General features: G+C 37.4%; 1 protein-coding gene across 1 annotated transcript; it reads left to right on the forward strand.

Annotated features, from left to right (window-relative positions):
- The first annotated feature begins 901 nt into the window (after window positions 1-901).
- On the forward strand, window positions 902-26,116 carry LOC149820819 (uncharacterized). Its single transcript, XM_089981855.1, has 4 exons — window positions 902-945; window positions 1,028-1,132; window positions 1,231-1,584; window positions 25,916-26,116. Exons 1-4 carry the CDS (start codon window positions 943-945, stop codon window positions 26,114-26,116), a joined length of 663 nt encoding a protein of 220 aa, XP_089837981.1. The 5' UTR covers window positions 902-942.
- The last annotated feature ends 511 nt before the right edge of the window (window positions 26,117-26,627 follow it).

A 26,627-nucleotide genomic window follows, 5' to 3' on the forward strand; every position in this document is an offset into this window, starting at 1 on the left:
TATTTGAATGTATTGTATGACATATGTTATTTGTTAGAATATGGTTCGTAGAGGTTATAGTGGTCGCTCATCCAGTAGTAGCCAGGCTCAACCTTCATCTTCACGGGCTCCTGTGATAGGTATATCATATAACTAATTAGATGCTTGATTAGTTCAAATGCACATTCTGAGAATTTCTAATGTATTTTTTTACAGATGATGTTGCGCCTGTACACGACCCACCTACACCAGTTGATCGCACAAGTCAACAACCAACACAGGAAACAGGGTCTTCTCAGGCTGGCACAAGAAGACTCATTCGAATAGTGTATATCGATAATCGACCGTAAGTATTTTGTTTTCAATTATTGCATATCTTTTAAATATTTTATATTGATATTTACTGTGTAACAATTCATGTGCAGCACGAGGTTTGAGCCACAAGAAGTAGTACGGGAGATTAGGAATTCACTTCTTCAACATCTACCAGGACCAGTTGCTCAATGGAAAGAGTACCCAAAGGAGGTGTTAGACAGATTGTGGTCCTCATTCATGGTATACAGTTGTTCCTCATAGTTAATGTGTTTCATATTTAATTTATTTAAGCAATGTCTACTAACTTTCTGAAAATATTTGTAGGCTTTGAATCGCTTCGCAACTACGGTGGAAGAAAATGATGCAAGGAAGGTGTGGCAGAAGGTGGCTGCCAATCGATTTGCAGACATGCTGCACACTATAAAGACTGCAGCAAAAAAAGCATCTGGCGTAGTAGATGATCCATTACTGTGGAAGGGCCATGGTCCTATTACTATCAGGAGAGATTACTGGGATGAAATGTGCGATAAGTGGGCGGGAGATGCATTTAAAAATCGCTCTGCGAAGGCTTCACAAAATCGATCGAAGATGCCCGAAGCTCATCTACACACAGGTGGATCTAAGACATTTGGGAGCCACCTAAAGAAAATGGTAACTCATCAATATATAATATTAATTTTATAAGTATTATTGCAAATTTGTGTACTAAATCTTTTGTCATTTAACTTCGCAGGAAGCAGAAAAAGGAGGCAGTGTACCATATAAGGATGTGTTTGTAGAAACACATAAACGGAAGACCACGGGAGTCTTCGTATCAGAGAAGGCGAGAACGACAACGGTATGTATTAATTCTATTAATAATCATTGCAATATATATGCAAGTTATCATAATGTTATCATTAATTATTAATGAATACTTTAAACATTATTTTGTAGGAGGCATATGAGCAACAGATGGTAGAGCGATATGGCGAAGACGCTACTCAGCATCCATCATTTGATCCTACAGCATGGGTGACTGCAGCAGGTGAACCCAAAAAAGGTCGCGTGTTCGGGTTTGGGAGTAATATGAACACTTCACCAGTTATTGGTTCTTCCAGTTACGGCTCACCGACTTCTTGCGCCGACATAAGCTCCAAGCAGCCGACTATTCTTTCCGGTGATGATGTACGCGAGATCATTAATGAATCACTGAATAACTACTTCCAATACACCGTCGCCCCCTTTCTCCGAAATGAGATCAAGGCCGCTGTTCAGGATAGGGGATCTTCGATTCCAGGTCCCTCTCAGGTATAATCACATATATAGTTTTTTTGACTGTCTTAAAGCACATCTGAGCATGGTAGAATCACATATAGAGTTTTTTTAGATGTCTTAGAACACATATGAACATGCTATAATCACATATTCAATTTTTTTACTGCCTTAGCACACATATGAGCATGATAGAATCACATATAAAGTTGTTTTGCCTGCCTTAGAGCACATATGAGCATGCTATATTCACATATTCAATTTTTTTACTGCCTTAGCACACATACGAGCATGATCGAATCACATATATAGTTTTTTGCCTGCCTTAAAGCACATCTGAGCATGGTAGAATCACATATAGAGTTTTTTTATATGCCTTAGAACACATATGAACATGCTATAATCACATATTCAATTTTTTGACTGCCTTAGCACACATATGAGCATGATAGAATCACATATATATATATTTAACTTTTTGTCTGTCTTAGAGCACATATGAGCATGATAGAATCACATATAAAGTTTTTTTTATTGCATTAGAACACATAAGCATGCTATAATCACATATTCAGTTTTTTTACTGCCTAAGAACACATATTAGCATATTATAATCACATATTCTGTTTTTTGACTGCCTTAGCACACATATGAGCATGCTATAATAACATATAGAGTTTTTTAACTGCCTTAGAACACATATGAACATGTTATATATCATTTATGATAGAATCACATATAAAATTTTTGGCTTTGCCTGCCTTAGAGCACATATGAGCATGCTATATTCACATATTCAATTTTTTTACTGCCTTAGCACACATACGAGCATGATCGAATCACATATATAGTTTTTTGCCTGCTTTAAAGCACATCTGAGCATGGTAGAATCACATATAGAGTTTTTTTATATGCCTTAGAACACATATGAACATGCTATAATCACATATTCAATTTTTTAACTGCCTTAGCACACATATGAGCATGATAGAATCACATATAGAGTTTTTTTATTGCCTTAGATCACACATGAGTACATGATAGAATCACATATAGTGTGTAATTTATTTCATTATATTTTGTTTATCAATACTGACTATTCTTTTCTTGTGTAGGCTGCTAGCGATAATCAGGGTAGTGGAACTGAAGGGACAGATAAAGACAATGAACAAGAAGACGCACAAAATCTTGGCGATGATTAGAGGACTATGTTGAAGAAATTCTATTTTTTTATTTTTCCTAATTGTAATTGTTGAATTGTAAATAATTAAACTTCTTAGTTTTAAGGTGGAACGATTAATTATTATAGATACTTGTTATATGAATTTTTTTGTGTGGTTTGTTTTTTATTTACAGGAAATATAAATTGTACAGGAAATATAAATTGTACAGTTCTCGGTAATTAATTTTTAAATAATTTTTTTTTGATTTTTTTTCATTTTTGCGACGGATTAGAGACGGATGATTCCGTCGCTATTCATATTAATCTAGCGACGGCTTAGCGACGGAATTAAATCCGTCGCCAAGCCGTGGTTGCCGTTTAGTACCGGCGGATTGGCGACGGAATATAGCGCTCGTTATTCCGTCGCAATTAGCGACTGACTTGGCGACGAAATTATTCTGTCGCCAGTTAGCGTCGAAATATTCGCGACGTAAGCATACTGTCGCCGCGTTGTCGCTAATCCGTCGCTAACATGGTTAGCGACGGATTAGCGACGGAATATGGTCGTCGCTAATCTACTGCTTTGTTGTAGTGTACACTCATTTTTTAAATATGATGTCTCTTGGCAGCCCAACATTCCGTACTATATAGTAAAGCGGGCCTAATAGTCGTCCTATAAAACTTTTCCTTCAACCGCAATGGCATTCTACGATCGCACAACACTCCAGTTGCACTCTTTCATTTCATCCACCCAACCTTTATCCCATGATTTACATCTCCATCAATTTCTCCATACTTTTGAATGATAGATCCCAAATATTTGAAAGAATCATCCACCGGTATTTCTTGCTCACCAAGCTTCACTACACTCCCATCACTACTTAGTTGCTTACTAAATCGACATTTCATGTATTATGTCTTACTCTTACAAATATGTTTTATATAAAATATATAATATATGTATATATATTTTTGTAATATTATTATTATTATATTATATATAATAGATATTATATGTTATTTTTATAATATGTTTAATGTATGCTTTTAATTATTAATATAGGCATAACTATCTTTTTATGTAATTATATATATTCAGTTGAGTCATTAGCCTAGTCATGCTAAAACTCTGCTGATTCAGTCAAGTTATGTTGATTTACGGGTCATTTACTGGTTTGACCTAGTAAGTAACCAAGTCACTTGGTTGACCCCGTGAGTTTTTAAACCTTGATCATACTATATCAGAGGATATGAAATCAAGTGGGACTCTTTTTTACCACGTTTTTTATGTCAAATTTGAGTGTAAGACAAGTGTGTAAACAATGTCACAAATGTAATAATTAAGGGTTTTCTGGATAAGAAAAGTCATGCAATAATATTAAAAGTTCATTGTTTTTTAGGAAAATATGAGCATATAAACTCTTTTTTTTTCTTTTATGAGGAACTGAGAAACCACCCTCAGAGTAAGAGACCTGGTTGCACTGGACTAAGCCTGCCAGCCTACAGTCGCTTCTCTGGTAGCATAAAACTGTAGAGTTACCCTTGCCTTGAGGGAGTTGTCTTGCTTCGGCTATGGTGCAAGTGACTGATGCCCGCGGGATTTGAACCTACATCTCCCGTCTAGACGTCTAAGCTCCATCTCACTACTCACTTTTGGGGCAGGGATATACAACTTTCAAAAATAAGAAATGCATTAAAGAGCAAGATAAACATAAAAACAAGTTAAGAAGTGAAAATATTATAAGAATATTGATGATCAGTGTTGGTGACTATGTGGTTTCCAATCATGAGAAACATGTAGTTCATAAACTCATTTCAGCCAAGTCTTATATTCCCAATCAGTACAAATCCTAATTCTAAGCAATGGATCCAAACTTGAACCTCGATCTGGATTCTACCTATTGACACTGTTTTCTTTTGAGCAATTTATAGAAAGTTGTCAAAATTATTAGCTATTTACAAAACAAAAAAGGCTGTCCAACCTTTGGGTTATTTTTAACTCGAAGAAACTGCACCCGGCATGAAGACCTGGTCCCGCTGTCTTAGCCTGCCATACCTATGGTTGCCATGCTGGTGGCGTAAAACTCCGAGGCTGCCATGCTGGTGGCGTAAAACTCCGAGGCTAAGACCAGTTGTTGTCCTTTTTTTGTTAAATACAGGCCAACTAAACGATTTTAAAGGCAAATGCCTGCTTGAAATTCCTTGCTGGGGAACAAAGGTTGCTCATGGAGTTTTCTGCTGCCCGCACAATGACCTTAGGTACAAGTAGGGGTGTCAACCGGTCAGGTTTACTCAGATTCTGACCCGGACAAAACCCTATAGGGTCCGGGTATGGTTACAAATAAGAAGACCTGATTAAGACTTGGGTCCGGACCCGAAGGTCCGATTAATACATGGACCCAGGTATAGTTTGTAAAATTTTATACCAGACCCGGGCTTGACCAGCCAAGTTCCAATCAAGACCCACAATTTTTTAATATAACAATGATAAAAAAAAAATTATTATTTTACCAGGTCTGGTTCATGTAGTTCTTATCAGGACCGGGTATGGTTTTTCTTATAGCAAACCTGATTAATTAGACCCGAGTCTGGACCCAAATTTCATACCCAAAAATCTAGTCCAAGTCTGGTTCCACCTGAGTCCGAACCAAATCCGAAGCGTTGACACCCTTAGGTACAAGGCTAAGACCAGCACTACTTATCTCCCAATTGAGGTGCAGTTTCTCTGTGTAATAAATGGAAAAAAATACATCCTTGAAATATAAATTACAAAACCAAGCAGCAGTAGAATAGCTGAAACTATGGTGTCGATGGGTTCGATTTGACCCTGACCTAACTCGTACCAAACCCTATACGGTGAGGGTTTGGTGATAAATAAGAAGGCACGATTAGAATCCTGAATGGACCTAAAGGGTCCCATTAATATATGGAGTCGTGTATGGTTTGTGAAATTTCATACCAAACTCAGGCCCCGGCCTGAGTTCCAATTAAGATCCGTGATTTTTCAATGTAAAAATAAAAAATATATTATTAATTTTAGCCGGTCTGATTAATGTAATCCTTATAGGATCCAGGTATGGTTTCTCTTATGGTGGGTCCGACTAGACCCGGGTTTGGGCCCAGTGCTATCATCTCAAATCAGGTTTGGGTCTGGTTTCACCTGAGTCTGAACCAAACTCAACCCGTTGACACCCCTAGGTGTAAGGTAAGCAGTTTTGATTAAATAGCTGATAAGTTAGGTAGCTTTTGTTAAATCACCCCTTCTTCTTTTTTTAAATCCTAAAATTATGAATGGATCAGAATGGATCCACATATAAAATAGAGAACCGAAAATTGTGATCTCAATTCGAATCTAAATGGTAGGAAGAACCTAAGTTCACAAATTCGAGTTCAATCTGATTACACATTCAGATCTTAGTCTAAAAAAGCATATTTCGAAATATGGTGTCAGTTTTGCAACCAGTTTCTTTTACACCCCTATGTAGGTGATGCAAATGGTTTGATTTGGGTCAGATGTGGCCAATGCTACATCTGACTAAATGGATTCCAATTCAAACAATGAAAAGCCCACACCAAATCCGATTTCTGTGCATGCAATCGGATTCAGATATCCATCAAGACTGGATATTCGTCGGATTCAATAACAAAAATCAAAACCATATTGTAATCAGTCATGGTTTTAACCCACTAAATCCGACTAAATGGAGCTGAATTGGGTCAGATATCAGATAAAATCCGATCAGTTGACATCCCTACCCCTATCTATAGGGCAATCATGGAGATTTTCGTTTGGTAGAGAATTAGGCAAATGCTTAAAGTAGCCACGCCTAACTCACTCATGTACAAAAACTGGTATTTTGAAAACTAAAAGGCAAATTCATAAGTGAGAACCAGTTTGGGTTCATGGATCCAAAATAGGACCCAACAGTCAAGTTTGGTCCAAGTTGGGAGGTCCAATAGTGGCCTTCTTGTTCAAGTGCTAAGGTGCAGCCAAGCAACCATGTCTTGAAAAGTGTCATTTGTTTCTCATTAATTATCAATATACCACCAATGAGGGCTCTGCGTGGTTGGTAGAAGCTGTCAGTACATGTCTCCTTGTGGCGGAAACGTTGCAGGTTCAAACCCCAATGGTACGTTGAATAGTAACTGGTGAGGGTCTGCCTAACCCCCCGCTTGCATTTAAAAAGATATCAATATGCCTTTGACTTGTCTACGTGTAAGCACCTCATCAGTGGCTTCTTTTTTCAATCAATTTGAAATCATCAATGTCACATTATGTTGATGAAATTGTGAGATTTTGGGGAATCTCTTGTAACGATGTGAAATGACATAAAAAACACTAATAACTAATTATCAAATAAAAAAATGTGAGTTATTTAGACAGTCTCAATAAAAAATTATTTAAAGGGTAAATATTGGCTACTAAAGAGCTAATGAGTAGAAATCCTTTTTTTTATTCAAAAATTTTTAATTTTTTGTAAATTAAATGTTACGGGAAAACTTGTTTTTAAATATATGATTATGACAAGCAATTAAGTTTTTAAAAAGATTGAAAAATCAACCACCCACAATATGCTAAAACTTTATAACTCAAAATATCACATTTTTTACATAAGAGAGACATGGCTGGATCCTTAGCAAACAAGTCATGTTAAACTCATCCGTGTGGTTAGATTGAGTCGATATAACTTGCACCTATGATTTCTAGCTCATTAGTTTCTTACCTTGATTAGTAGCAAATACTTTTTTTATTTGAATATGATTGGATTTTCATTTTCAATTTAGTACATACTAACATTGCGATCGGAGCCTGAACCCATTTTCAACAGTATTTAGGGAATTGGCTGATTCGGATTCTGAACCAAATTGAGCTCAACTCAACAATTTTTAACCAGCAGATGACACATGCCAATAAATTATTAAAATAATATGGAAATATTAAAAATATATTAAACCCTTTTTAAAAAATATTCAAATAATAAGTCGAATCAACTTTACTCCATATCAATTTTGGGCCGATACGGTATTAATCGGCCTATTCACAACAATACTCCAACAACCTCCCATACCGTGTAACATTAGATGAGACTATTAGCTATTTAATCAAAATGCAACAACAATCAAGGAACTTTTTTTTCTATAGATTTTAATATTGCTGTTAATAAACAATAACCCAAAACCATTTTCTCGATTTTATTTTTATTTTTATTTTTAGTTTTACATATTTTTATTGACATGAAAATCCCCGAAAACTAGATTTTATGACTATACTTTTCTTATAGTCATTTTTATGACTATGCTTTTAAATTTTAATTAAGCTTTTCAAAAGTTTAAACTTACCGACCAGTAATGAGTAATGATTACATTGGCGTGATGCTCACGCAACCGATATGAGCACCTCCTACCAATGCAAAACTGGTGGGATTCACCCACAAAAGGGTGTTTCGGGAAGTGCATCCAATCTGGTGGGTGTGGCACCTCATATGACATTTTGAATGTTAGAATAAAACATTCAAAATATCATGTTATTTGAAAATATCACTGTACTTCTGTTATTTTATTTTATTTTTGAGTTTTACTCAGTGAAGCCTCATTTTATTGGGTAAATAAACTCGTAATTTATGTCCAAAGCTATTTTTATAATTATTATTCGTAATTAGATTTCGGGAATCCTATTTGGATCTTCAATGATTGGGTCTTTAACATCCAGTTCAAACCTTCGATATCATGTTTGAATCTTAGATATCGAATCACCAACATTTTTAATTGGATAACCATTAATAGATTTTAGGCAAATGGATCAGATCTCTTATATTGGATCCTCAATATCATGATTATATTGGATATTGGATCCAGAATGAATTCAATGGGTCCGCAAAGTTTAAATTAAATATTAATGAAAAAAATTCTATTTTGGACCTATAACACTTTATTAGGATCCGTAGTAGCCTATGCGACGTTTGGATCCACACTACTTCATTTGCATCCTAGACTTTAGAGATTTAAATATGGTAAGGGTCCAATTAAAATTTTAATTGGATCTTGGATAGTTTGAAATTTTAGTGGAGATTGCACCTTGAAAACCATATTCGAAATCGTACCAGAAATTTTATAATGTTTTGGATCCTTGTGCGGATCCGAAATTTGCTTAATAGGATCCATAAATGTATTGGGTCTTGGACCCATAGCATCCATTAGGGCGTAGTCCAAATCAAAAGATTCGGATCCTTAGATCTGGATGGTTTTAAGTTGGACCTAAAGTTTAAATGGGTCGCGGGTCGCAGTCGATCCAAAGTCGCACATACATGTGTGTTAAAATGAAAGCACGATAAAAAGAAAATGTAAGGTTAAAAGAGGGGATTATGCAAACCCTAAAAAGGGTTTGCTTTTGAGTTAAATGAGAGAGGGTTTTCATGCAGCCGCTGGAGAATTGGGGTAACCGACCCCCACTCCCCCACGATTTCCTCCTTGATTCTCTCTCTCACTGACCATCACGCTCACCATAAGACCCCCCCCTCCCCCTTCCTCTCGTTAATACCCTCTCTCCCTTTTTTCGTTCTCTCTTCCTCTCCCTCTCATTTTCCTTTCTTTTTTGCATCAGCTGGTGAAAAGACACACGAGTCACACGAGCACGACGACGAGGGTTACCTCAGTTTTTCATCTCTCTCGTTCGTGTTCGCGGAGTCGGCGTGAGGAGGGCTTGGCCTCACAGTGGCTAGAGGGAAACAATCGAACAAAGTTGGGGATTTCGCATCACTAAGGTAGGGTTTTATCGTGTTTTTGTGAGTGTACTGCGTTGCAAACATGTAATGTGGCTTTTCACGGTGATTTTAGTGGATGCCCTAAATTTCCAAGGATGATGTGAGCTTGCCGTGAGCCCCAAATCAAGAAAAGTGGGATTTAGGTTTGCCGAAAATCCCAAATCTTTGATTTGGGGGTTTTAGATTTTTAATAGTAGGGTTCACTATGCTTATTGCTTATGTAGCTTGTTTCAAGTATGAAATGTCTCACCGTTAAACCAAGAAAAAAAAAACAAAGGAGAAAATCCTTGCACTGTCGGTTTTCCTGTGTTCTATTTATCTAATGTCGTGAATGAGAGTTTTTTTTTTGTGAACTGATCTCCTTTGCCTACGACCTGCATAGTTACCTGCATGTTTTCAGAAAATATGCATATAAGCCCCTGGGTATGATCTGGTACCCTGTTTTAACTATTATGCATATGATTGGGTGTTGTACTTCTCAAATTCTATTCATGATTCAAGTTCTTTATATTCAATATTGTGAATTAGACTTGCTATCATTCTTTTTTTATAACTTGAATATCTGGTATCTCTGCCGGCCATGTTATTGTTTGGCAAAAAATTGAAACTTTAGTTGTCAAGTTTCATGTGGGATTTTGATTCTTGTTACGTCTTCTAAATGTTCAGGGCTGTAGTACTATGCATAGAAAAATAGGTAAAGACAATGAAAGGAATAATAGGAGATTCGAAATAAAATTGTCAATTTGGTAGAACCTTATTGTTGGTGCTCTGTTGGTATAGAGACAATATTAATATTTGGGTTTCAGATATTTTTTTGATAATATATAAACAAATTTGTGAATAATTTGAATTTGTGAAACAAGTAGTCTGGAAAATTCTTGAGGCTTATCCAACCCTAAATCAAGTTTGATCTTGACACAAAACGATCAGACCTCTGATCGTTTTGTGTGCATGGTAATTTGATCTCGTAGTTCTGTACCGAATTAAGTACTGTGTGTGGGAATTAATCTTTACATAGATATAGATTCTGTTTTATGTTAAATTGCCCTGAGATGTTGGTCAAAAAGGGCATTATGTGATGATATACATAATCTATCGGTCCTTGGTTTGTGCATGAATCACAAAAGTTTCACTGGGCTTTGTTTTTGTACTTACTTAAGCATTAAATGGTCTTTTAATCATATGAATGAAAGTTCTACACTTTTTCTTTTTTTGGTTTCACTGATTCATTTGAAGTGTCTGATGTTGCCAACCGTAATCTCATTAAAACAAGGATTGAACAAACAACCCAATGGATTTTCTGTTATGTACATAGCATAGGTTAACCTCTGTTATATTGTAAGGACACTAAACATGTAAGAGATGTTTTAAATGCATTGCATTTGAATCCTGTAGTTCTGCTATATAATGAAAGTTTGGATCTTATTGGTACAGTCAGTACACTGACTAAAACAGGTATTTATTCAGTGGAATCGACCTTGTTGGTTACTATTGATTTCCAGTTCAGGATACTAAGTTATATATATGCTAAAATTTTATTGAACCACCTTACATAGCTTAAAGTTTGTTTATATGTTGAAAGTGTATCGATAATATTAGGAATTTTGTCATAAATGTATTGAAAATAAATTATGTGGTTGTCGATTTCTATAACTTGAAATGTCTATACCTAGTAGGTTCTAATTTTGTTTTCCTCTAGCTACAACAGTTAATCATTCAAGAAAGATGTTGCTTATATGAACTCTTGTTGTTTGTCTTTGAAAATCCCTGAAATTATCAAATGCCAACAAAGTTGCATATCTTGTGGAATGTTCAAATGTGAATGTGTTTGGAGAAAAGCATATAGTTGTATTATCAAATCTTTGAGATCAGGGGCGTAGCTAGGATTCATGTGAGGGGGGGAAAACATGGGCATAGGAAAAAAAAATTGTGATAGTTGGGGGTTTGTGGGCAGCGCCCCCAAAAAAAATTTTTTTAGATAAAATAAAAAATGGATACAATTATTAATAAAAATCTATTTCATATGGACAAATCAAACTATCTATCATCATCACAACGAGACCCTCCAATCCACAAAATGAATATTCACAATTAAATAGAAATAGAGGCATCAATTCCCAATCAATCAGCATTTTAACCGTATCAAACTCTCTATTACAGAGGAAAAACATATTATTCTTCAAAAAAAAAGAAGCAAAATCAAAGAAGACCAATATCATAAATCCCATAAGAAACACAGAGGCGAGACCAAAACTTCTAAATAGGTGAAAAAAATCCAACACCAACAAGAAATAAATATACGAAACACGCAACCGACTCAATAACTCGCATACCCAATAAGGAACCTAGACAGAATCAAGAGGAAACAACTCGAAAACATGAAAACTCAATCAAGAATTCCACAAAAATTGAATCACAAAGGCATTGAAATAAGAAAGCGAGAAAAATGAAAGGGGAACAATCGGTAGAAGCATTACCCGCCAACGAGGGCAATCATAAATTGGTATCAACAAAATTCGAGGCTCCGAAGAACGAAGAGATCTTCAGATTGGCAACAAGATTTTGGGGCACTCGATCGATGAGAATCACATTGTGGCACTGAGGCATTGATGGTCATACTGCATAAGAGCAAAAAATGATTGAAAAAACAATTGCATAAAAAGAAAATAACCATGTATAGGAATATAATAAACGTAACTCAGTGCAAAAAGATACATGTAAGTTGTACCTTGTAAGACACTAAGACTAGGTAAAAAATATGCAAAGCATGTAGCCATCATTGAAGGCAGACTCAAATACCATCTCATCATTTAGGTTATATGATACCATCAAGCTTCTAATGACGACCATGAAAACACCAACTCAAGCTTAAAAAAGTTCAAATGTGACTGATAACAATTCCTCACCTCAAAATATTAACAACAATCAAGTTGTTGGGTATGCATATTATATAAGTTATCATGTTGCATCTCAAGTATCCATTGGAACATTTACAAAATCTGATGGTGAAGTATTGAAAAGTTTACAGGCCACTATTACAAAGTTTACAGTTACTAAGATTCTTTAACATAACCACCACCACTATCGCTAACATCATTTCTCAAATCAGGTGGATACGCAAACAAAACAACATATCACAAACTATAGCGCTTTGGCACGTAGCTGAGCAAAAGCACAAGAACTCTTAGAAAGTCGGAAGCAATTGGGAAAATAAGCAAAACAAAAACAACTTTGCTAGCTAAATCAATTATCGTAACCAATGTCATCGTCGATAACAAGTGACAATCATCAAGAAGCAGAAGCGAATAAAACATGCACATATATTGGTAGCAGGGCAGGGCCTGTGTGTGGGTGATGCCATGATGGCGTCGATGAGGGAGGTTAGAAGAGAGATAGAGAGAGAGAGTACCTGAGGGTTGAGGTTCCACCGGGGTCGAGCAGGGCCTCCGACGAAGGGGGCTCAGGTCCTGCATTACACAGAGGAGCTATGCAATTCTTAAAAAAAAAAACCATTTAAAACCCTATCGGGTTTCGGATCCGGGTCAGGTCCGACCCGGCTTCCGAGGTAGGACTGGGCTACAGCCCAGTCCTGCCCCCCCCCCCCCCCCCCCAGCTCCTCCCTTGTTTGAGATTACACTGCATACTCTCTAATGAAAAGAAATAGGACTTTGTTTATTTGGCAAGAGTTGTTAGTGCACGTCACCATGTGGTGGGATGTTACAAGTCAAAACCTAATGGTATGTTGTGGCAATTTTCTATTGAAATATATATATATATAATGATGATGATGATAAATGATGATCTGGTAATCGAGCCTAACTTGTTTAAAGGTACCGAGACATCCGTGCTCTACTGGTTTAAAGGCATCGGAGCACTCAGAGGGTGAGTTTGGAAAATCTTGCCTAATGGGCAATATGGGTTGGGTACCTAATGCGAGTACTTGGGTTGATGAGCTTGCACGCAATGTCAATAACACTGGTGAAAAGCTTAAATTAATTTTTATGAGTCTGAATGGTTTAAAGGTATCGGGGCATTCATGTTTGACTGGTTTAAAGGTATCAGAGCACTTTGAATTGGTCAGTGCAATCAAATAGACAAAAAAAATGGCTTGTATATCCTTGTAAGATCACAAAGGGTGTGGATCTACTACTATGGTAGTAAATTTTGGAGAAATGCCCCTCTACTTTGAGAAATTTAAATAAATGAAAAGATAAACTCACTCAAATGCGGACTTACTTTGGAGAAGGTAGGTGGTACAAAACTTCGGGGACATGTGTTTCTTGTTTCAAGCAAAAATGTCTCGTTGGTCTCCAGTCCTTGGAGTTGGGGGACCCAGACTACCAATGTGTACTAGATGGTAGTTCTTTGTTCTTATGCAGAAGTTAGGGATGCATTCAGTTTTGGGTCTTTGGGAGGTTCTCTCAGTCACTGGTCGCTCCCTTAGGATTTACAGTTTCAGTTAGAATGTTTGAGTTAATAAAATACCAATGCATAATAAACCCCTGAATGTTCTCTTCTAAAATGATTGTCTTGGCTCGTGTGTACCCGCGAGATAATTTAATAAAAATATTAAATAAAAACATCTTTGGTTCATCAGTTGAATAAGAAATCATCGAGTTTGCACTTTAACTTGTTAATGGTCACTTTTGGCATATGGCTATTTAGATTAACATAAAATAAATTCTCTATATCTCTGAGTTTGATTTGTGTCTGCTATTGTTCACATATGATAGCTAGAGACTTATAATTGTGAGATTTTACAAAAAATGTGAGTGTTATACTTGTACTTGTTTACTTGTGATTAGAAAGTTGAACATGTGATTAGGTATTTAAACTAGTGTTTACTTATCTTATATGCAATAAGTTAAATTCGTGTTACTTATTTCTTATGTCATGCCTAATACCATGCTTTACTGTCTATATTTAATCATATACATTTCATACTTGTTACACAGTACTTCTGCAAAAATCATAGTAATTACCTATTTAGACAGTTGTAGTTTAATTCCAATCAATTTACTATTTTTCAGGTGAAGAGTAGAACATCATGAGTGGCTGCGGGATGAGGCTTCGATCAAGATGTTGATTTATTGTGTTCTCGGGACAATCTCAGATTAAATTTTAATTTATTATTATTCATGTTATTTAAAAACTCTGATGTCATTATTTATTTAAAATAAATGTTGTTGATATATCACTCCTATAATGCCCCTGAATGCTTAATTCAATAAAATGGTTGTTTCCGCTGTTATAAAAAAAAATCCTCTAAAAAATGTGGGTTAAAATTTTGAGGCATAACATGCCATACTGCGATGTTTGTTCATGTCGTCGTAGAACTCTGAGAGCTTACCCCTCAACCTCAGTGAGTCTCCAAGCTTTCAGCTTACGCAGGAGTTGCCCATGTGATTTGAACTTAAATTGCCCGTCTAATAGTCTAGGCCCCATCTCACTACGTCAAACCCCTTGGGTGTAACTCACAAGTCAAAGCTGACTACCGGTCTGATCAGATGACTCAAGTGGGATGGTTTCCTAAAACATGCCAGACTTAGCCGCACTTGGTTAGGTCTTGGGTCAATTTTTTTTTTTATTTGTAACCCGAAGAGATTGCACCTAGCACGAAGACTTGATCATGCTGGCCCAGCTTGCCATACCTATGGTCATCCTGCCATCAACGTAAAATTCTGAAGCTAGGACACCCCTCTCCCAAGGCCTATACTACACATTGATTTATGCAAAAAAGGGCAACATCTATGAGAATCAAACCTTGATTGCCCATCTAGCAGCCAAGTCTCCACCCCACTTGGGGCAGGTCTTGGGCCAAATTGTTCATCTGTGCCTCTAAAAACCAAACTGAGCCAAATGGGCAAGCCATGAGTTGTGACATTGGTTAGAGAGGCTGTGGTTCCAAGTTAAAGTTCAACCAAAAGGGTTATTATAACCTTTTGTGGAGAGGGTGGTGTATGTTCGCCCCCGATGATTCACTGAATCCGACGTCTGTGTTCGGGGCTTTGAATGAGCACCACGTATACAAGCACATAGAGCTCGTATTCCCGTGTATGTTGGCATAACTTTGCATCAGACTCTGGTGTTGTTGCAAAGACTTAAGTACCCTTTCTTCCTATTCTTTTCATAAAGTGATGGTTTGAGAAAATGACAGAAATGTCCTTCATTCAAAAAAGAAAAAACAAACAGTTCAAAAAAAGGACAAACATGTCCTCCATCCAGAAAGTTGAGGATGATGTTGACTCTTCAAAGTCTTCTTCTTCTTTCTCCATTCAAAAAAAGGACAAACATGTCCTCTATCCAGAAAGTCGAGGATGATGTTGACTCTTCAAAGTCTTCTTCTTCTTTCTCCGCAAAACACTGTAAAACCCTCTCTCTCTCTCTCTAGGGAAGAAATCAAGAGAAGCAAAGAGTTCTCCCTGGAGAAGGCCATGAACATCAACCCTCTCACTCACTCTCCCTTCTCTCTCTACTTCTGTGCACATCCAACAGACGATCCTACATTGCTCCATCAAACACCGACTCACTTGCACACTGACTGTAGCATCATTCAACTTGAAGAGTTTATATGTATAGGAGAATACAAAGATGTCTCTCGGATTCATTGGAAATTGTTATTTCTTTTTTAATGTGCAGTTGGCTCTTATCATTTTTAGTTCCTTTTTAGATTGTACTTTCAATGCTAGTGTATTTTAAATTAATTGATTTGTATATAATCGGATCTCATTTCGATCTGAATGTTTTACTGCAACTTCATGCATATGTCTTCATGCTCTCCACCAAAAATCAGATCATTCTGAGTTTGTTTGACCCACTTTAAAAATTAAGGTTCAGAACCTGTTATTTTGCACCGTCAGGATTTTAGCAGATCAGGACCAACTTGCGGGGTTGTTTTCTAAATTGAAGCTAATTTGTCCATACCAAATTTCTGTAATTTTTTTGGTGTTTTCATACCAGTTTTGGGTTAAAAACCACAACCCTGTCACCCTGTGTCATTTTAATGGCTCAGATTTTGATCCATTTTGTCAGAATTTTATTTTCCTAATGAGAGATCATTTTTCAATTTCGTAAAACGGGTTCTCTTCGCTTATGTGTCTAGTTCATCTCTGTAAATTTTCAGAATTTGTCATGATCAATTGCTATTTTATTTTGATTTAATACCAGAACCCTTTATCCAGATTTTGTAAATGTTCTGATTTTGGCCCCCATATCATGACTGTTGTAGCCCTCCTTCAACAAATCACTAATTGATTAACAATATTCTTCAGCAAATCATTGTTATAATTTTTTTGGGTCTCTAATGTGTCCCTACTATGATTTGTAGTGTTTTCGGGTCTCCAACTACCCCTACAATGATTTATAGTGTTGTCCAGTCTTTTAACAACAATTTGTAGTATTTTCGGGTCTTCAACGACCTCTACAACTATTTATAGTGTTGTCCGGTCTTTTAACTACAATTTGTAGTGTTTATGCTTAGATTAGAATGAATGAGCATGTAGTTTAATTTTTCATTTTTCATAATTAATATGTTGCATTTTTATTTTCATTTTCAATAACACTATGGTGAAACACGAATGGCACAAGCACCATTCTAATAAAAGGTGATTAAATCCTAAGTTGACGATACCAAATTTTGGGTCAAAAACCACAACCCTGTCACCACAACAGGGTGACAAGTTGGTCTTCCGCAAATCGCTATAGCGATTTATAATGTTTTTAAATTGCACTATAGTGATTTATAGTGTCTTCCGCAAATCGCTATAGCGATTTATAGTGTTATTTAGTAAGCAAATTGTTGTAAATCGTTACCCGAATTAGGACAAACTTATTAAAATTTATAATTGTTTATACATATTTGATATTTTAAATTTGTTAAAATTCAAGACTGGTTACAGATTAATCTTATTTAACCATGAGTAAACAAAATATTTCTGTTTTTTTATATATTTGAAATATCAAATAAATATATAAAGTTATAAAAAATTTCAGATATAAACTAGACAAATAAAGCAAAAAAACGCTTTTTACAGATTTGAAAAATGATCTCCCGTTGGGGAGATATGACTCTTGCAAAATGAACTAAAAACATGAGTAACTCAAACGATATAGAGTGTAATAGGGTCTTGGTTTTTGACCAAAAACAGGTATGAAATGACCATAAAAATTTCTGAAAATTGACAGGAATAAACTAGACTCAATAAAAAAGACACCGCTTTTTACGAATTTGAAATCCGATCTCCGGTTAGGGCGATACGCCCCTGACAAGTTGGTCTTGATTCAAATAGTGATTTACGCGTGACGGCTATAGCGATTTGTAGTGTTAATCGCTATAGCCATCACACGTCTGTGTTCGGGTGGTCGAATGAGCGCCACGTATTCATGCACATGATGCTCGTATGCCCGTGTATGTTGACATACCTTTGCATCAGACTCTGGTGTTGTTGCAAAGACTTAATCACCTTGCTTTTCTTGCCCTGAAATGACGGTTTGATTAAATGACAAAAATATCCTCCATTCAAAAGTTGTGAAATGATCGTTCGAGAAAAGGACAAAAAAGTACAAAAAAGTCCTCCATCCAGAAAGTTTGATGTTAACTATTTAAAGTGGAGACGTTCCCTATTCATTAAACTCCTGCGCGATCTGTTGTAACAGTAGCTCCCATTATCAACCCAAACTTTGCTTTCGTCTCCACTCGAGTTTTCCGCCTTGTTTTTTATCTTATTTTACAACACATTGTCGCCTTCTCGTGCATGCCTTGTGTTACAAAACATTCTTGTGTCTTCGCTTCATTTTTGTTGTCGTTAGGCATCATGGAAGAAAGCAATGATGCACAAACATTCCAACAAGTGTCATTAAGGCAGCGTGAGTATCCTTTCATCTCATCATGCTATCGATGAAGAAGGCATGTCGTCTGGTGTGCCATTAAGGCATTGTTTGGTTATTGTAGGTAGATCATGTTCTTACGATGGTTGGAAACTTATCGATATTTGTAAGACGCTGGGACCTGTTGACAAGAATGCTTGTTTACAAATGCTAGGAAGGGCCTCTACCCCATCAGGTATCCTACATTAACTCATTATATGCATTGTATCGATTTGTTTGCTATTATGCTCAATTTCTTTCTTATCGATTTCTAATTTATTGTGCGATATATTTATCGACCTTTTAGATAATATGGTTTTGATTGTCGAGTTGTAAGTTATTATGCTTAACTGCCGTATCGATTTTCAATATCTTACAAATCGATATGTATATCGATTTGTAAGATATTATATGTTATGTAATATGTATTTCTAAGATATTTGTACACAGACTTTGAAAATGTGTGCTTGCAGAAAGACATCGTTACTTGCATGTGGGGGTATGGGGGGGGGGGGGGGGCGATTTTCGCAGACATGTCGCTGCTCTTTCAGCGACTTCGATTGGACTCGCTTATGAGCCTAGTGGATGTAATGAGAGCGTTATCGTCAACACACATGTATGACATGTGTATTACAATTGGCATGGTAAGCGACAACTCGATGCTCAGTATAAGCAAACATCAAACCACACTTGCTTTGATACTGTCATTCATTAAATTGTTGCCTTGACTTGCTTAACCTTATCGGTATCTGTTGTTATATGCATCCTGATTAAATCGTAGTAAACGTATACGCTTGCTAACTCCACTATCTTCTCTTCTTTTTCGTTGCTTGTAGGCATTATGGAAGAAAGCAATGATTCACAAACATTTCCACCAGTGCCATTAAGGCAGCGTGAGTAGATTTTCATCTCATCATGCTATCGATGAAGAAGGCATGTCGTCTGGTGTGCCATTAAGGCATTGTTTGGTTATTGCAGGCATATCATGTTCTTACGATGGTTGGAAACTTATCGATATTTGTAAGACGCTGGGACCTGTTGACAAGAATGCTTGTTTATAAATGCTAGAAAGGGCCTCTACCCCATTAGGTATCCTACATTAACTCATTATATGCATTGTATCGAAAACCCCCTGTTTTAGTAATATACTTCCGTTTTTGTGAGATATTTTTTTGTTAGTTAATATCGATTTGTTTTCTATTTTGATGCAAACACAGACTGATATATTGCTTAAAACATTGTTGAGCTTATCATCATTTTGTAATAAAGATGATGTAGCTCAATCAATCAAAAGATCTGGAGAATTGAATATCTATACTATTGACGCAACCGAAGAATTGAACATCTGCACTAATGATGCACATGAAAAGAAGGGTGCAGTCATTAGACCCACTCTTGACTTGAATGTTCCAGTAGAAGAAATGCAATTCAATAATGAGGTAGACTACCACGACAGTACACATAATAAAAGTGTAGGCACTGTGAATATACATGGAAGTACACTTGACTTGAATGTTACAGTAGAAGAAATGCAAGTCAATAATGAGGCAGATTTTGATGTCAGTACACACAATAAAAGCGTCAGAACTGGGAATGTACATGGAATTACACTTGACTCTGTTTGTGTAGAAGGAATGCAGTTTAATAATGAGGAAGTTGCATATAAATTTTACAATGATTATGCCTTAAAAGTTGGCTTCAGTGTGAGAAGGTTTTCCTGGTCAAAAAATGCACAGAGTTTCATGGTTAGAAAGACATATGTTTGTTTCAAGCAAGGTTAGAAGAAATCAATGGGAAATCCAACAAGGAGTATGCCAGAATCAAGATGTGGATGTCAAGCGAGAATGGTTTTGAGAAGACATCCGAATGGGAAATTTGTCGTGCATACTTTAATCAGTGATCATAATCATGAGTTATCTGCATCATGTATGACTCGTATGCTAAGATCACATCATAAAGTAACTGTAGTGCATGCTGCAATAGTTGAAATAGCCGATAGCGCCGGCATTGCACCAAGGAAGACATACAATTTGTTTAGCCGCATGGATGGTGGTCGCGAAAATGTGTTATTCACACCTTTGGATCTAAGAAACCACTTGAGAAGGAAGAGGACAGAAAACATGAAGAACGAAGAAATATGTTCTTTGGTTCATTACTTACAGAATAAATCTAGCAATGAACATGGTTTCTTTAGTGCAATGCAAGTGGACGAAGATGGATATGCTGTGAATATGTTTTGGGTAGATTCAAAGTCAAGAGTGGATTATGAATGCTTCAATGATGTGCTTGTGTTTGATACTACAGTAAAGATTAATACTGAACAGTGGCCATTTGCGCAGTTTATCGGAGTGAACCATCACGCACAGAGTTGTATATTAGGTGGGGCGTTTTTGTATGACCAGACCAAGGAAAGCTTTGAGTGGTTTTTCAGAGTATTCACACAGGCAATGAACGGGAAGCATCCTGAAACTGTACTTACAGATGGTGATCACGCAATTGCGGCTGCAGTGCTTCATGTGTGGCCAGATGCACATCATCGCCTATGTTTGTGGCATATCTTTCAAAATGCAGCAAGGAACATAGGACACATATTTAATCAGAATACAGGGTTTGACAAAAAGTTTACAAGGTGTGTACTTCATAGCGGAGACGAGGTCACCTTTAAGTCAGATTGAGAGCAAATGATTAAGACATACGACCTTATTGACTGTCTGTGGTTACAAAATTTATATGCAGAAAAAGAGAAGTGGGCATTGGCATATGGAAGACAATACTTTTGTGCAGGTATGATAAGCACACAAAGAGCTGAATCTATGCATGCCACGCTGAAGAAGACCATGTATTCATGTTTAACAATGTTTCGTCTCATGGAACAATATGATTTATTTGTAGACGGTCTAAGACAGAGTGAGCTTGAACGAGACGTGAAATGCTTCAATACACGACCTCTAACTCTTGGCATGAAAATATTGATGCGACCTGCAACACTGTATACACTGATTGTATTTGAATGGATCAAGAAAGAGGTGTTACATGTCATGAATTGCAAAATAGAAGGACTCGTGCAAACCGAGAATATGCACAAATACCATATTTTATGGTAGAGCGAAAACCATCACGAAAGGCAAGAAGCACATGTCACGTACAATGTTGACAACAGAAGAGTTGAATGTTCGTGCAAAATGTATGAATTCAAAGGTATTCTATGCTGTCATGAACTAAAGGCACTCAATCAAGAAAAGATACAAGAAATACCTGAGTCTTACGTAATGCGAAGATAGAAGAGACGCGCAAAGATTGAAATGCTTGTTACGGACAATGCGAGTAAATCTGGTGTTGACCAGAAGTGCCACATAGCCTCTCGTTACCAACAACTGTGTAGGTCATTCATGAATATTGTTGATTTGGCATCGAGAAGTGAAGAATGCTATGTATCTATGAGAAAAGCTGCAATGGAGTTACTTGAAAACGTGGAGTCAATTCACATTAAGTTTGTTGCAACGAATGAATACCAGCCGAAGATAATGGGATCGAACAGCCTAGGTGAAAATCATGTTTCGCTTGACACTCCTGAGAAGTTGTGCCGAAGCGTAAACATTATCTTCAATAAGTCAGTAGTGAACATTGTTGATTATGATGTACATATTCATGAAGCGCAGGGTATCAAAAGAAAACCTGTCTCTGATCGCAGTCGTCGGAGGTCAAAGGGTGCACTAGAATTGGTTGGCAAGAAAAGGACTAAGAAACAACCAAACTGTAATAAAAAACAACAAAGCCCTTCGAATGAACAGGTATGTAAGACATTATATTGCTTTCCATTACGTGAAGCTTGTCAATATCTAACTCGTGTAATGTCCAACATGCACCAATACCCTACAGAAGTAGCAGCAAACGTTGAAACCTTCATTCCTCCCGACCAGATTTCCAGCAAGGATCGCTTCAGTTTTACAAGTCTATTGGTATGTAATCAATGTGGTGAGGAGGTATGCATTTCTTGTGAAACTTAATGCACTGCCTTATATTTTCTCTATCATGACAGGCTCTGATGCATTCGACAGATGGGTATGGGATGCAGGAATCTCGTGTGGGCTATTAGTTTAGTTGTCATGCCTCTTTGCATGACCCGATTTCAACATCGTCGGATTTGTTACGAGTTTATAGTGATTTGTCATCGACGACTTGCGGTCCACGCTTGTGTTTTTGCTTAAATCGATAAATAGCGATTTGTGGCTTCTGTTGGAAGTCGATTCATGACATCACTAAATGGCGATTTTTGGTTATCATTGAATAGCGATCTGTGTCATCGCAGCATAGTGATGTGTGGGTATTGTTCGAATGTCAATCTAAGCGGCCTCAGAAAGGTTGTTTAAGTAAGTTTGGGGGTATTGTTCGACTGTCACTCTAAGCGGGATGCGAAGGGTTGTTCAAGTAAGTTTTTTTGGGCATTGATCAAGGTTGCGATTCATTTTATGATCTAAGTTTGCTATCACCACGCAAATAAAATCTTACTTAGATCATGAAATGAAACGCAACCTTGATCAATGCCCCAAAAAAGCTTACTTGAACAACCCTTTGCATCCCGCCTAGAGTGACAGTCGAACAATACCCCCAAATCATTATGCTGCGGTGCCAAATATCGCTATTCGACGATAACCAAAAAATCGCCATTAAGTTATGTCATTAACCAGCAGAAGCCAGAAATCGCTATTTATCGATTAAAGCAAAAATACAAGCACGGACCGCAAGTCGTCGATGACAAATCACTATAAACTCGTAACAAATCCGACGATGTTGAAATCGGGTCATGCAAAGAGGCATGACAACTAAACTAATAGCCCACACGAGATTCCTGTCCAGCTGATAGCACAATCGCTTTCCCGCGATATCCACAACTGGCTATGCAGCAATTACGAAGTCTACTTACGTAGCTCCAAGTGATTGCTAGAAATCGAACCTTACATTTCAACGACGCCATTCATGGACGAAGAAAGATCAACCATGGAACAAAGAAGGAATTCTGGTCAATTTACCAATGTCAGTCGATAAAGCTGTGATTGTAAATAAAAGGCGTTGATTCAACTTCTTATGCAGCAATTCTTTCGTGTTCCCAACACCTCCAATTGTTATCTTGTGAAAACTTTTAACCATATGTTGTAAATAAAAGGCTAATCAATGTGTTGTTTCTCTTCCTCACTTCATTTCTTAATTGGTAAGTAAACCTCTTCGTCTGTTACAGGGTGAGCTTTGTTCGCTTTAAAAGTGGAAGTGCAAGTGTGAGAGGTACTCCACAATTTCTCACAATCGCTTTCGAGTACACAATCACTTTGGAGTTCTTAATCGGTACGGTATTGTTGTCTGTCAGAAATCGCTTAATTGTGAGGATTTCAATTCATGAGGTCAACAACGCAAACGACAATGGTTTGTCCCTTTGTAAACGTTGTAAGTCAACAAGGATTTGCGGTGTTAAATTATACTAGTATACAACGATAATGAACGTTGTTAAAAAATCGACAACGGCTACGATATTTGGCATGAATATATCATTGTATCCATGTTTGATAATCAATTGAGTAATCGTCAAAGATTATTCATACCTGGAAAACGGGTTTGTTTGGGTCGGGTCAATCTCTCATTCAACCATTGTTATAATATGTAGTCGAAACGACGATTTTTTAATGATTTAAAACCCAATCATTTAAGTTGCGCGTTGTCTTTGATAAAGGGTGGTAGACGAAACGACGATTTTTAATTATTTAAAACGAAATCATTTAATTAGCGGGTTTTTTTTTCGAAAAAGGGCGGCATGGGAAAAGACGTATTTTATATTATTTAAAACACAATCATTTCATTTGCGGGCGTTTATCGAGCAAGGGCGGCATGTGAAATGACGTATTATTAATTATTTAAAACGCAATCATCTAGTTTGCGGGCGGTTTTCGAAAAAGGGCGGCATGTTAAGGAACGTTTCATTTATATTTGACTGACGACGTTGATTTTGTATCTGCGTTGCAAAGGTGGCATCGATATCTTCATTTAGGCATGGCGCCGAAGAAGAGGACTATGGGAGAAATACGACCAGGCATGGCGCCGAAGAAGAAGGCTATGGGAGAAATACGACCAGGCATGGCACCGAAGAAGAAGGCTATGGGAGAAATACGACCAGGCATGGCGCTGAAGAAGAAGACGATGGGAGCAGTACGACCAGGCGTGGCGCCAAAGGAGAGGACGATTGGAGCAATACGACCAGTCATGGCGCCAAAGCAGAGCACGATGAGAGCAATACGACCAGCCACATCGCCGACGAAGAAGACAACCACTCCCATAGTACCAACTTTAGTGCTTAAGACGTATATTTCTGCCTTTTCATGTCGTCTTTCGTCTTATGTTGTTTACTGTAGAAAATAATTTCAATGTCGAATCCTGAATACTACGCTCATGGTGCACTCAGTGCAACATCTACAGATAAGGGTGGGCGGCAACTCCCTAAGGAGGTCCTAGATTACATCGAGGAGATGCAAGATGAATTTGCAGACGGGAACACTATCACTAATTTTGTACGTACGCAACTAGTATCATTTACTACGTCTTCGGTTTGTATGTTCTCAAGTTTGTAAATTTTTGCAACCAGACAATGTGTGATTTTGTCAATTATATTCAAAGCAACGCAACGAACAATGCAGTACGCATCATCACCCCTTATTTCATGGTATGTCTGGCATGCCATTGTTTTAATTGCTTTTATTACTTACTCACTTTTCTTGGTGGTTAAACCTTACTATTACGTGCAACAGATATACATCCGGCGAAAGCCATACACCAGTGGATTCGCAAATGCACTACCTTGTTGGAACAGCGGTGAAGAGTTCGTAGACTTTGCGAATTTTGATAAGGTAAGTTAACAAACCTCTTCTCCAAGTTTTAGTCGTTACATCCCCATCAGGATCTGTCTATGGAATTATAAATTATTGTATCGATTCACATATTTTACTTCCTACGCTGTAGCAAAATACAGAACATTGGGTCTTATACGAGATGAATTTTGTGGAAAAACAACTATGGTGCTACAACTCATTGGACTGCCACATTGGTGTAGAACGTAACGCTATGCATTTGGTAAGCTTCTGCCCATAGGTGAAGCGTAGCTATTTGTGGTGACCCGTACTGTACTATATTTTCCCTTTATCACAGGCGGGATTCCTGAAGGACTATTTGGGTGTCGACATTGCCGAGTGGATGTTGCTCTGTGTTGACAATGCTCCTGTACAAACTAATGGGTTCAGTTGTGGCATATTTGTAATGAAGCACATTGAAGCAATATACAAAGGAGAAGAAGTTGTTTTCATCGCTGTATGAACTTTGCATCCGCTGTTAATGGGGAATCCTGTTATATATTGGTTTCACATTACATATTTTTGTTGCAGGAAGATATACCGGATTTACGCGAGGAAATATGCGAACAATTGATTGAGTTCAAAAAGAACGGGAGACAAAATCTATAATGTGAAACCTATCGAATGCTCTCTGTGTACAACCTAACGAACTCCGCCATCACCGTTCTCGCCCAACTACGGTTGTGCAGTCGCAACATGGTGAGGAGCGGCCGGCAGAGGTGGAGTTGGCTGACGTGGAGCTGCCGACGGTGCAGTCGTGGGCACTTAATTTGTGGTCGTCAGCGGTGGCGAGGGGTGCTGTCGTCGCGCTGAGGGTGACCATCAGGAGCTTCACTGCGTCCTTTTCCTCTCGCGAGGAGGAGGTTTTAGAGGAGCGGTCGTTCCGGTGAAGGGGGTTCATCTAACCCGGTTCCGTTGACGGGGGTTCATCTTCTGGTAGGCAAATTTTGTAGGACTACAAATATTGTAAATCTGTCTTCGTTGAAATATAATTTGAACATTACAACACACTCTTGTAAATCGTTGTAGTGCTACATCTAAGAAAACTAAATCGTATAGAGACATAGTTTTGTGTTGTATGCGCTTAACCAATCTTGGTAATGTTGGTCTTCGGTAATTTAAAATACTGTACAGCGAAAGATATTTTGTTGTTGTTCTGAAATCGTTGTATAGCTCGCTTTCCGTGAACGAAAAGTGCAGAAATGGATTACCGCGATTCCTAGTAACAAAGGCACGTAATGTTCGCTCTGAACAAAGTTGTGGTTTTATATAAGACCAAAAAATATTTCTACAATAAAACCCACCCGCTACGTGCTACCGTGATTTGAACTACCAGGTCCCATCGCATTGATTAGTTTTGAGAATGGCTGTCTGACATGCCATTGTTCAAATTCATTAATG

The sequence above is a fragment of the Nuphar pumila genome, chromosome 12 (assembly GCF_984573655.1).
Source record: "Nuphar pumila chromosome 12, dmNupPumi1.hap1.1, whole genome shotgun sequence".
Classification (NCBI taxonomy): Eukaryota; Viridiplantae; Streptophyta; class Magnoliopsida; order Nymphaeales; family Nymphaeaceae; genus Nuphar; species Nuphar pumila.